The sequence below is a fragment of the Crocuta crocuta genome, unplaced genomic scaffold, assembly GCF_008692635.1.
Source record: "Crocuta crocuta isolate KB4526 unplaced genomic scaffold, BGI_CrCroc_1.0 scaffold160, whole genome shotgun sequence".
In the NCBI taxonomy this organism is placed as follows: Eukaryota; Metazoa; Chordata; class Mammalia; order Carnivora; family Hyaenidae; genus Crocuta; species Crocuta crocuta.
This window is the reverse complement of record NW_027527591.1, coordinates 5,132,952-5,145,050: the sequence shown is the minus strand read 5'-3', so window position 1 is coordinate 5,145,050 and position 12,099 is coordinate 5,132,952. Positions and strand designations below refer to the sequence as shown.

Genomic DNA, 12,099 nt, shown 5'->3' with positions numbered 1-12,099 from the left:
CCTTGTATTCTAGATCTACTTGAGCTGTATAACAGTTAATTTTCCTCTCCTGCCCAACTTTTTGCCTTTCCTGGAGTTAATAATTGCATTGTTCTTTTCATTTACGTGGTTGTCTTAAGCACATATCACTCATTCAAAACTCTCCATCTCTTTAACTCTCAGCTCAATATATCAGACATAGTAGGCTTTCTGTTTGGTTGGTTAGTTGGTTGAGTAGTTTGTTTGTTTCTCTCTTTTGTGCTGCATAATTTCTTTAAATTCACTGGCATACCCCAAAATGGAGGTCCCTTCTCTGCATTTCTCAAGATAGGACAGAATATACTTTAGATAGCAGTTTGTTAGCTGGATTTATAACTTAAATATTTAGCCAAATGTTCTATAGGCTTTCTTTGGTACTCTTTTCCTGGCTTCTGTAAACAGGACGTATTAGGTATGACCTCTAATTCCTGAAACCTTCTGGATTTCTATAGGACAAATAACTTCCTTCTTATTGATATCCCTCCTCCCTCCTGTGGGCACTCAGATATCAGCTTCTTCAATCTTCCATCTGTTACTTTTCTTCCTTCCATCCCATCTTCTAAACATGTGTGAATTCTCTCAACTTCTATGGTTTCCTTTCCTGTTCTTTTCTGTCCTTCTTTTCTGTCCTTAGGAAGCTGAATTAATTTCTTGCCAATATAACAAATTACCACAAACTTAAGGCTTAAAATGCAAATGTATTATCTTACAATTCTGAAGGTCTGAAGTCTAAAAGCAGTCTTAGTGGGCTAAAATCAAGGTGGTGGCAGAGCTACGTTCCTTCTGAACACTATAGGGGAGGATCTGTTTCTTTGCCTTTTCTAGTTCCCAGAGGCTTCCATATTCCTTGGCTCGTGACCTCATCATCTATCTTCAAAACAGAACCTCTTTTAATTTTTTTTTCTCCCTCTGACTCAAACTCTCCTGCCTTTCTTTTTCCCTTATAAGGATCTTTGTGATTACACCCATATAATCCAAAATAATCTCCCCATTCTCAAAATCTTTAACTTTATTACATCTGCAAAGTCCTTGCCATGTAAGCGACTATATTCATAGGTTTCAGGAAGTAAGACATGGGTATCTGGGGGTGGGTGGCATTATTCTGTCTATACCATAAGGGTTCATACTTTTCTTATTCCTACTGTGGAGTGTCAGGAAAGAACAGAGCAAAAAGCATGTGTTTAATCATCTTGTTTGAGCAGGAGCCCAGATAGTATGTGTCCTGGTTCAAATCTCTGAAACTCCCTTCATATCTCTTTCTGAGACAGATGATACATATAAGTAATGAAAGCATATAATAGAAATAACCAAATATCACTAGAGCCCTCAATCCATATTTATGGATTATAATCTTATAATTATAAGATTAGGACAGGCTTGAGAATGCTTTCATAAACCCGAAGTGCCACTGTTTGGGAGAGAAGCTAGCAGAGTGGAAATGCAAAGGAAATGAATAAAATGTAAAAAAACAGAACAAAGGGGAAGGAAAAAAAGGTTTCTGGAGAAGGTACATATGATAGGATCATGAAATATGGTTGTCGCTCAGTAATATGGGTGCTGCCCTGGGCCTAGTAGACACAGATCAGAGATGGGAATAGGAAGACAACATTATATATGAAAAAAGAAATCTAAATTTATAATTGGAAGCTCGAGGGGCACCTGGATGGCTTAGTGGTTGAGCATCCGACTTGGGCTCAGGTCATGATCTCAGCATTGGTGAGTTCAAGCCCCATGTCAGGGGCTGTACGGTCAGCCCGGAACCTGCTTTGGATTCTACGTCTCCCTCTCTTTCTGCACCTACCCTGCTAGCTCTCTCTCTCAAAAATAAACATTTAAAAAAATTAGAATTGGAAGCTCTAAATCCAAGCTCCATCTTCAAATTTACAGTTTTATCTTGCTCAAGTAAACCAAGTACTTGGATATACAGGTGAGGAAACTGAAACTCAGAGAAGTTATCTCAGCTTAAATTAGCACACATATGTGAAAGACATAGCATAGTGGTTGAATGATAGTTGAATCTGAGTCATAAAGAAACACCAATTGAAAACTAGCATTATGGCATAGGCACTGATAACATGAAAACCCAAAAGCTAAAAGGCAGATGAAAAGAAAATTATCTTTTCCATTTTAAGCTTACGGTGAACTTGCTTCACCGTAAGAAAATTCACTTTGATGCATGGATATAGTATTCTACAGAAAACCCACTTTTATTCATTCAGCACAATTTTACTGAACTCCTCCAATGTGAAAAACATCATGCTAGATGTATCGCAATGAATAAGGCAGATCTAATCTCTACCCTCATAGAGATTACAGTGCAGCAAGGAACTAGACAATTAAATCATGACAAATAAGTATTATAGGCACCTGGATGGAAACAAAAACGGAGGCACCTAAACCAGACTAGGGTGTTGGTATGGTGGGGAGAACGGTTAGGAAGGGCTTGCAGCTAATGATATACCCTTCCCAGCTCAGCTAAAGAGTAGGAGGTAGTAAAGCAAAGAGGGAAGGGAGTGGTTTGGCAGGTTGTTTCAAGGAGCCTAGTCTGTGCCTAGGAAGCATGATATTGCGGAAGCTACTTGGCCTGATACTTGTGGCATGTATGAAAATGGCAATAGGCTGACACTGGGGGGTGGGGGGGAAAGTGTTTGGGTTACGACGGTACTTTCAGAATGGCAGACTTACACTGAGGAAATCATAATTACTTTGCATTCCTTTCGATGCAAGTTCCCTCCCCAGTGTTCCCTCTACAGTCAGGCTGTGGAGCACAGTGATTAAGAGTGAAACTCTAGAGCCAGACTGTCTGGGTTCACATTCTGACCTTGCCACTCACTAGCTCTAAGAGAGACATTTCTTCACCCTTCTGTGCTTCAGCTCACTCATCTATAAAATCTCCCTAATGTTGATATTCTCCTCATTGGGTTATTGTGAGGATTAAATTAATTCATACAGCCAGTGTTTAGAACAGCTCTTGGCACAAAGTAAGCACTCAATAAATCTTCACCTCTTACCACTACTGACTTCAAATGCCAACCACTGGTCCTTTTGCAATTTCTAGGAGGAGAAGAGGCCATTTGACTTTGTTCATGTGGCATTGCGTTCAGTCATAGGAAGCTGAGAATGTAGCAGTACTGGTAGCTTACCACTGAGTCCTCAAAATAGAAATGAAAAGTAGCCAGAATCTTGCTGGTCAGTCCCAGTTCTGACTCTGGGACATGAGAAAATCAGAAAGCTTCACAGAGGTCCTCATCTCTTTCAGGTTATATAGAACAAAGACAGATAGTGTAGCCATGCTGAAACCAAGGCCCAAAGGAGGTGGTAGCTTGGGGGAACCATCATGATTCAGGCTGCAACACCGAAACTCAAAATCTTTAATTTATTTTTATTTATTTATTTATTTCTGAGAAAGAGAGAGAGAGACAGAGAGAGAGAGAGAGACTGAGCAGGGGAGGGTCAGAGAGAGGGAGACACAGAATCTGAAACAGGCTCCATGTTCTGAGCTGGCTGTCAGCACAGATCCCAATGTGGGGCTCGAACCCACTAACTATGAGATCATGACCTGAGCCGAAGTTGGACGCTCAACCGACTGAGCCACCCAGGGACCCCAATTCAAAATCTTTAGATACATCCAGAGGTGATCACGCTGAGGGGGATCTGTTTTGCCAACCAAACACCTGGAGATTAATATTAAATCCAGAATTTCAGCTGCACTCAGTCAAATATTTGAACACCAGCTGTATATAAGACACTGTTACAGAGGTTAAGGACACAGCAGTGAAAAAAGAGACAAAAGCCCCTGCCCTAGAGGGATTAGATGGACAATAAACACAATCAGTGAGTTAAGTAGATAGCACACCAGAAAATGGTAGGTGCTTTGGAGAAACATAAAGTAGCTAAGGGAGATAAGAACAGCAAAAGAAAAAAGAAAGGTCAGGTGTAGGGTAAACAATTTGTATCAGGGTAGTAAGGGAAGGCCTCACAGAAACGGGGACATCTGAGCAAAGATCTAAGGCGATAAGGAAGACATGGAAATGTCTGAGAGGAACATGCCAACCAAGTGCACATAGCAACTGTACAGTCCCTGAGGAGAGAGTGTATCCAAGATATTTGAGGAATAGCAAGGTGGCCAACATGACCAAACGGAAAAGTGAAGGGAAGAGTATCAGGAAGTGAAAGCAGAGAGGTAATGGGGCTTGTAGGCTAATGGTAAGAATCATGGCTTCCACTCTGAGTGAGGTGGGGACCTGTGGGATACTTTGGGACAGTGATGGCATGGTCGGCTTTATGTTTTAAAAGGATCCCTCTGGCTGCTATGCTGAAAATAGAAGGAAGATTAAGCGTGACTGATACAAAATCATAGTCAAAGCTGACAGCGGTGGTATCAAAGGAGATGGGAAGAGTGGTCATATATTTTGAAGACAGCACAACAGGATTTAACGAGAGGATTTGGACATGGGGTGTAAAAGTTACTGAGTCAGCCTCTGCAATGGGCATGACACCATTGCCATCAACTGAGATGGAGAAGGTTGTAGGGAGAGGTTTTTGAGAGGAGAGGAGATCTGGAGTTCAGTTTTAATATAATAAAATGGAAAGGTCCATTGAACATCCATCCAAGTAGAGATGCTGAGGCATTTGGCTATACAAGTCTGGGTCTGAAACTAGGGAGTTGAGCTTACTTATATCTGATGCCATAAGGTTGAAGGAGATCACTAAGGGAGAGAGTACAAGAACAAAAGTTCAAGGACAGAGTCCTGAGATATTCCAATACTAAGAGGTCAGTGAGCAAAGGAAACTGAGAACAGTGACCAGTAGTGTAGGACAAAAACCAGAAGAACATAGTGTCCTGGAAGCCAAGTGAAGAAAATGTTACAGGGATGGGGAAGGGATCACCTGTGTTAAATGCTGCTGACAGGTCAAGTGAGATGAAGACTTAGAAACAGGTCACTGGCTTAAGTAACATGGAGAGCAGTCGGGCAGAATGCTAGGGGCAAGAGCTAGTTGGAGTGGATTTAACAGAAAATAAGAGAAAAGGAAACTGGGACAGTGAACATAGAACTCTTTCAAGGGTATTTACTGTAGAGAGAGAGAGAAAAAAAAGAAAAAATAAGACATTCGCTTATTAAGGAAATGGGAGAGTTGCTTTTTGTCATTGTTTAAGATTAATTTTAGGGGCACCTGAGTCAGTTAAGTGTCTGACTTCAGCTCAGGTCATGATCTCACCACTCATGAGTTTGAGCCGCGAGTCGGGCTCTCTGCCAACAGCTCAGAGCCTGGAGCCTGCTTCTGATTCTCTTTCTCTGCCCCTTCCCCGCTCTGTCTCTTGCTCTCTCTCCCTCTCTTTCTCTCTCTCAAAAATAAATAAACGTTAAAAAATTTTTTAAAGATTAATTTTAAGAAGCAATGTATTAATTTACATGCGGAGCTATAACTGGTAAACAGACCAGGAACAGATGTTAACAGGTCAGCGCTTTCTTTTCTTTGTTGGAAAACTATCTGGAAAGTACGATGAAAACCACAAGATGACTTCATGAGCATTGATAACTTGCACTGATTCCAACTATGAATAGCCTCAAGCATCCCTCTACACTGCAGGGGAAGAACTCAGTAGTTCATAAGCTTGCATTTACTGGGCAAGGGACCTCTCCCTTGACCAGTGCTTGAGAAACTAACCAGGCCTTCATTCTTTTATCCAAGAAACATTACTAAGCACCTATTATATGCCAGTTACTAGAGATACAAGTTCAACAAAACAAAACTATGCCTTTAGGGAGCTCATGGTTCAATGAAGGATGCAGACAAGCATATGAATAGTTACAATATAATCAGTATTAAAAGAGGTACATGGGTACCTGGGTGGCTTAGTCATTAAGCATCTTACTTTGGCTCAGGTTATCATCTCACGGTTTGTGAATTTAAGCCCCACTTTGGGTGAACACAAGCCCTACTTCTCTCACTGTCTCTCTCCCTCCCTGCCCTTCCTGAAATTCTCTCTCTTTCTGTCCCTCACTCACTTGTGCCTTCTCTCTCTTAAAAAAAAAAAAAAAAAAAAAGGATGTACATGTACATTTAAGGGATAAAAAATGAATTAAAGAATTAACTATTTGGTAGTGGGGATATTTGGGCCATTCAGCTTTTTACCTCTATGCTGTTTTAAAGAGGGATGTTAAAGATTTTAATTGCTTCCTGATATAGAAATATTTATTACATTAAGAGTATGAGACGGGGTGCTTGGGTGGCTCAGTCGGCTGAGCATCCGACTTAGGCTCAGGTCATGATCTCACAGTTCGTGGGTTCGAGCCCCACGTTGGGCTCTGAGGTTTTAGCCTGTTTCAGATTCCGTGTGTGTCTCTCTCTCTGACCCTCCCCTGCTCACGCTGTCTCTATCTCTCTCTCAGAAATAAATAAAAACATTAAAAAAAAGAGCATGAGAAAATTACCAAATAAGAAAACCTTTTATATACCTCTCCATTTAAGTGCAAAAACAACCACGAAAATAAATCTGAAGAGTTGAACCATCTAAGACCATGGCAGACAAGTTGGAAATTCATTCAACAAATATATATTGAACACCTATTATATATTAGGACATGGTTCCAATATTTGAGGTATATCAATGAACAAAGATACTGCTTTTTAAAACTTGTATTTTAGTTGAGGAGCCAGTCAACAGGAAACATAAAAAGTAGTAAAATAGTGTATTTGGAGGCAATAAGTGCCACAGAAAAAAACATTAACTGGGCATGGAGATTCCAGAAAAATGGGGTGGCAATGGGGGGTGGTTGAGGTGGATGTCAATTTGCAGTTTTTAACAGTATGGTCAAAAAACCCACAAAACTCACAATGAGATGTCCTCTTTCACCCATAAATAAGGAATCGGAGTAAAGGTGGACTGAGGTGGATACTTCAATATACTGCTTAAAGGAGTGTAAACTGCTGTCACCCTTCTAAATAGCAATTTGAAGGAGTTGAGAATGCTTCATTATTTTTGCTCCAGTAATTTTACATCCAGCATGAGGAAGTAAGTCTAAGTAAAACCTCATGAATAAAGGCAAAATATAGATAGATGATAGACAGATAGATAGATAGATAGATAGATTGATTGATAGACAGATCATGGCCTCAGTGAGAAAGTGACATTTCAGCAAAGACTTGAAGGAAGTGAGGGAGTTAGCTCTCTCCATATTTAGATAAAGAACATTCTAGGCACTGAAACAGCCCTAAGGTGCTAAGGCAGCAGTGTGGCTGGTGTATGGCAAGGCAAGAAGTAAGGTAACTTCTTTAGAAGCAATTGCAGTCATCCAGGCAAGAGATGAGGCTCTTATAGACTCGGCTGACTTGCAGTGGAGGTGGTAAGCAGTCAGGTTTGGATACATTTTGAAGGGATAGACAATAAAATTTCCTAAAGGAATAGATGTGGGGGTTAGGGAAAGGGATGCACGAAGAATTATGCCAAGACTTTTAATCTCGGCTACAAGGATGGGAAGGATGTCACATATAGATGTGAGGGGGAAATTCAGTTCAGATTTGGATACACTGAGTTTGAGGTGTCTGTCAGATATCTACAGATCTCAGATCCTTTTAGTCTCCTTGCCTGTGGGGCCTATGGCCTTATTCTGTCTCTATTGCCACGGCCATCATACCTCAGGCCGTAACCACTCAACAGTGCTTTGCTTCATGTTCGGGCCCACACAAAATGGAAGTATCTGTATTTTGGGAAGGACAGTAGCATTATCATTGCATTGACTGAATCTTGACCAATTCCCTGGAGTCACTTCTTTTCCCTACTCTTTTCCAAGAAATCATATTCCCAAATAAAATAATAGCACAGAGTCTTATGCCTCAGGTCTGCCTTCTGGGGGAACCCAGGCTAAGTCAACAATCAAGTGGAAGTGTAAGTAGGCACTTGTTTAGATGAGCCTGGAGTTTGGGAGAGTGATTTGGGGGGAAGGTATAATTTTGAAAGTTGTAGCACAGACCTAGTATTTGTACCAACCTAGTATTTGAGAGCACAAAGGAGCGGACAAAAAGAAATGTCTGAAAGAGGAGAGGTTCAAGACTTTAGTACCTTTGAGACAGAAGCAATGTTTTGTTCAGTACTACAGCCCCAGTTGCTAAAAAAGTACATGGCACAAAGCAGGTGTTTAAGATACTTTTAGAATAAATGAAATGGATCACCATGGCCTTGGAGTTATGTAGGAAAGCAAATTAAGTCATGAAAGGTGTTGAAATAGAATAGGCAGGGTTCATGGAACATGAGTTTGTGGTGAAAGTGAAAATTAGGTTCGACAGCAGAAATAAGAGAGAAAAATAACAGGAAAAGGAAGCAGTGGTTAGAGAGAAGCTCTCAGATATCACTTTCTCCTTGAAGCCTTTTATAATCATCTCATGAGACCTTCCCCCTTTCTGGATCTCTATCAGGGCACTTCTTTATCTTATCTATATTAAGTCAAGTTATATCCATGTGCTCTTCTCTACTTTCCCCAATATTGACATTTTCAATATTAATTGAGTCAAAAATAAGGGCAGCTTCTAAGTCCCAGAGACAGAAAATGAATGCTGAAAGTTTGACATTCCCAGTTCATTTTTATGGTTCATGGAGATGCCAGGGAAGAACAGATGAAATTGGGAGACTCGATTTCAAGTCTGGATGTACACCCAAAATGTTTAGTAAAATAACTTGCACTTGGATGGAGGATTGAATGAACAACCTTAAGTGAGAACAGAGGCCAAGAGAGCAGAACTCAAGGAGAATCCACGGTTTGAGGCCCAGAGGTCTACGGCAGGGCACAAGCCAATACGGGAAGAAGGCCTGCAGTCAGAAGGCACCTACAAAGTTAGCAAAGTATGATACGAAGAAAGCACACCTACATGAAGGTCAATGTGAACAGACAGGAAAATTATGAGGAAATTTCTACAAATTATAAAAAATTACCATTTTGTTGCGTGATAAAAATAAGCCATGAGGCAATAATTCCAAGAATCTGCTATTATTGTAGGGTAAAAAGAGCATGAGCTCCATTTTGAAAATGTCTTTGACACAAGGATGAGCTATGCAAGGAACAGCTACTAAGAGGCAACATTTTAATCAACAATGGCTATCTGCCAAGCATTGTTCCAAGTACACGGTCTCCTTTAATTAACACAATAACACTGTGACGTAGGTGTTATGATCGTCTTTATTTTACAGATGGGAAAACTGAGGCACAAGAATGAACACTTTGCCCAATGTCACATAGCTAGTAAGTGGCTGAGCAAAGATCTGAAGACTGAAATATTAAAAAACTTTGCCCAGGAGTGCACATATTATTTATTCAATAAATATTTAACAAGCACCACTACATTCTAGACATGGTGATGGTGCCAGGGATGCGAAGGGAGGGAAGAAGCCGGTGGTGAACAAGACAGACATAATCCTTACCTTACATGGATATTAGATATAAAGTATGTATGGTGAGTCAGAAAAGAAAGCGAGAAGATAGTTTGGTAGGGGGAGTGGGCAGTAGAAAAGAATTCCAGAGGAGGGGGAACAACATCTGTGTACCTTGAAATGAGAGCCTAGGGTAGGGAAAAAGAAAAGAGCCTGGAAATGAGAAGAATGAGAAGAATAATATGGCTGGAGGGCTGAGAGCTAGGGAGACAGCTGGGGAAGCTGGGGAGAATGAGAAGCCCATATGGTGGAGGGTCTGGTGTTCACGATAAGGAGCTTAGACTGTGTTCAGTAAGCAAAGGGAAACTATTAAAGGAATTCAAGCAGAGTAGTGACTTGATCAGATTTAGTTTTAAAAATATTCCAATGGCTACAGTATGACAAATGGATTGGAATACACCAAAAACAGTTCTGTAGGACCTAGATGGTAGTTATTCCAGAAACTTCAAAGAATGAAGACTGCTTATACTAGAGTGTGAAAAGTGACTATAGAAAAGGAGAGAGGCCACAAATCCAATTTTTAAAAGCAGACAAGTCTAGATGGTTCCAATGTATGTCAGAAGGATCTTAAGTTTCTAGCCTGAACTGAGCAGATGGATAAGATGCCCTTTACTAATCCAAGGGCTATGGGAAGAGGATTTTGGAAAGAATATGACATACAGGTTGAGTTGGACACGGCACAGTCATCCAAACCAAAGTGTAGCAAATCCAGTTAGACCACCTAGAAAAGTGCACATAAGGGCTCAGCTCAGCAGGATCCCAATATTTGGATAATGGAGAAACTGGCTGTCAAAGCACAATCGGAAAAACAAGAAGAAAATGACTTAAGAGCAGGCAGAGCATATTTGAGTGAGGGTGTGGTCACTAGTGTCAAATGCTAGAATGAGGTGACGTAAGATGAGGACAGAAGCTTGTATGTGACAATTCAGAGCTGCTTCAGGTGAGTGGTAGGGACGGAAGCTAGAATGGAGAGGGCTGAGGAATGCAACACGTGAGAATGTCCACTGGGGAGGAGACAGCAGCAGTCACAGCTGGAGAAAGATTTAAGGAGAGGAATATTTTAAATACATGAGAGAGATAAGTATGGTCAAGTAACAGAAAAGCCAGCAGTGAAAGAAGGGTTGAAAATAACAGAAGGAAAGGAGGCCCCTCTTCAGCCCAAAGTCCCTGAGAAAGCAGAAGGGGACCTAGAGTACTAAGAGCAACTCTTTGTAACAGGAAGCCAATAAGGGGTAGGGCTCAGATTTGAACCCTCTGGCTCCGCTTCCTAAAGACAGAGGACAGAAGGAGAATTATAATAGACATGAGCCCTGGGAGAGGACTGCAGAGTTCAATAAAAAGAATAGAGTCAGAAGCGTGGCCCTGAGCGACCTCTGAGAAAGCAGTTTCAGTAGTCGAGGGAACGTTAGTCACACAGTCGGGTTTAGAGTGGGAGTGGGTGGTGAAGAAAAGGGCACAATGGGTGTNAAAAAAAAAAGGCGGGCCGGTGGGGGAGGGGAGGTCATATTTCGTCCAAGAGCAACCTCGGTCTGGACAGGTGGTTACTCAGAGGCCCCCCGAGGACCGAACAGATCACCCGCGGGCCTGGCTCCCCGGCTGCACCCTGCGAGGTGCCCCACCCCCCGAGACAGAACCGCAGGGCGCGCGGCCGCCAGGTTTCTCCGCTGACTCTCGCCGAGGAGAGGCCGCCGGCCGGGCCAACCCCTCCCACCCGGCCACCACAACGCCTGGGCGGCGAGGGGACCCCGCGTCCCAGCACCTGCCCCCCCACCNCGTTCGAAAGTTCCCGGGGTCGACGGCGCTTGGGGACCAGGGCCCCGGCCGGCCTTGCCGCAGCAGCCCTAGAGCCCGCCGCTTACCGCCGCAGGGGCCGGCCCGCGCGGGGGTTTCCACCGAGCCGTCGACACCCCTAGGGAATTCCCCACGGGGCCACATACATAGACACACACACAGACACACACGCACGCACACACACCTTCCTCCTGCAAATTTCCGCCTCCGGGTTTTTATCCGCCAAAACCGCGCGGCTGGGCTCAGACCACTCCTCCCTGCGCCCGTCCCTTCCCACCTTCGCCGCCTCCCCACTCCCCGCGGAACGCCTTCGTCTTGGCCGAAGGAGCCCGAAGGCCTTCGGCAAGTTCCGCCTCCAGCGCGGGGGGGCGGGGCCGCTCGAGCTCCTCCGGGACGAGCTCGGCTGTTTCCGTGCGCGGCCGCTGCGCACTCGGCACTGGGCGGCGCTGGCTGGCTCCCTGGCTGCGGCTCCTCAGTCGGCGGCGGCTGCTGCTGCCTGTGGCCCGGGCGGCTGGGAGAAGCGGAGTGTTGGTGAGTGACGCGGCGGAGGTGTAGTTTGACGCGGTGTGTTACGTGGGGGAGAGAATAAAACTCCAGCGAGATCCGGGCCGCGAACGAAAGCAGTGACGGAGGAGCTTGTACCACCGGTAAGAGGAGCAGGAGGAGGAGGCAGGAGCCGGAGAGAGCCGGGGGGACGGAGGGGGGACGGGGAGGCGCCGGACACCCGCGCTCGGGGCCTTCCCCTCGCAGGAGGGGCCGCGGTAAAGATGGAGCCTCCGCCCGAGCCCCACAACATCGCCGCCGCTCGCAGCGAACAAAGAATAATGGCGGCGGACTGGAGCCAGCGGCGGCGGGGGCGGCGG

General features: G+C 43.9%; 2 protein-coding genes across 4 annotated transcripts in view; one reads left to right on the top strand and one right to left on the bottom strand.

Moving 5' to 3' along the window:
* Positions 1 to 12,032, bottom strand: part of LOC144237838 (uncharacterized) — a 31,922-nt gene extending 19,890 nt beyond the window's left edge. The window contains exons 1-2 of the mRNA XM_077771570.1: positions 11,810 to 12,032; positions 11,421 to 11,698 (exon numbers count right to left, since the gene is read on the bottom strand). Coding sequence (XP_077627696.1) covers positions 11,421 to 11,698; positions 11,810 to 12,032 — 501 coding nt within the window. The remainder of the gene's footprint in view (positions 1 to 11,420; positions 11,699 to 11,809) is intronic.
* The window catches only part of CREB1 (cAMP responsive element binding protein 1), a 55,288-nt gene continuing 54,875 nt past the window's right edge, over positions 11,687 to 12,099 (top strand). For 2 of the 3 annotated variants that reach the window (XM_077771196.1, XM_077771189.1), the window contains exon 1: positions 11,695 to 11,883. The gene's annotated coding sequence lies outside the window, so the exon portion shown is untranslated. Of the gene's footprint in view, positions 11,884 to 12,099 lie in introns of all 3 variants that reach the window. The other variant, XM_077771192.1, reaches the window with a different exon arrangement.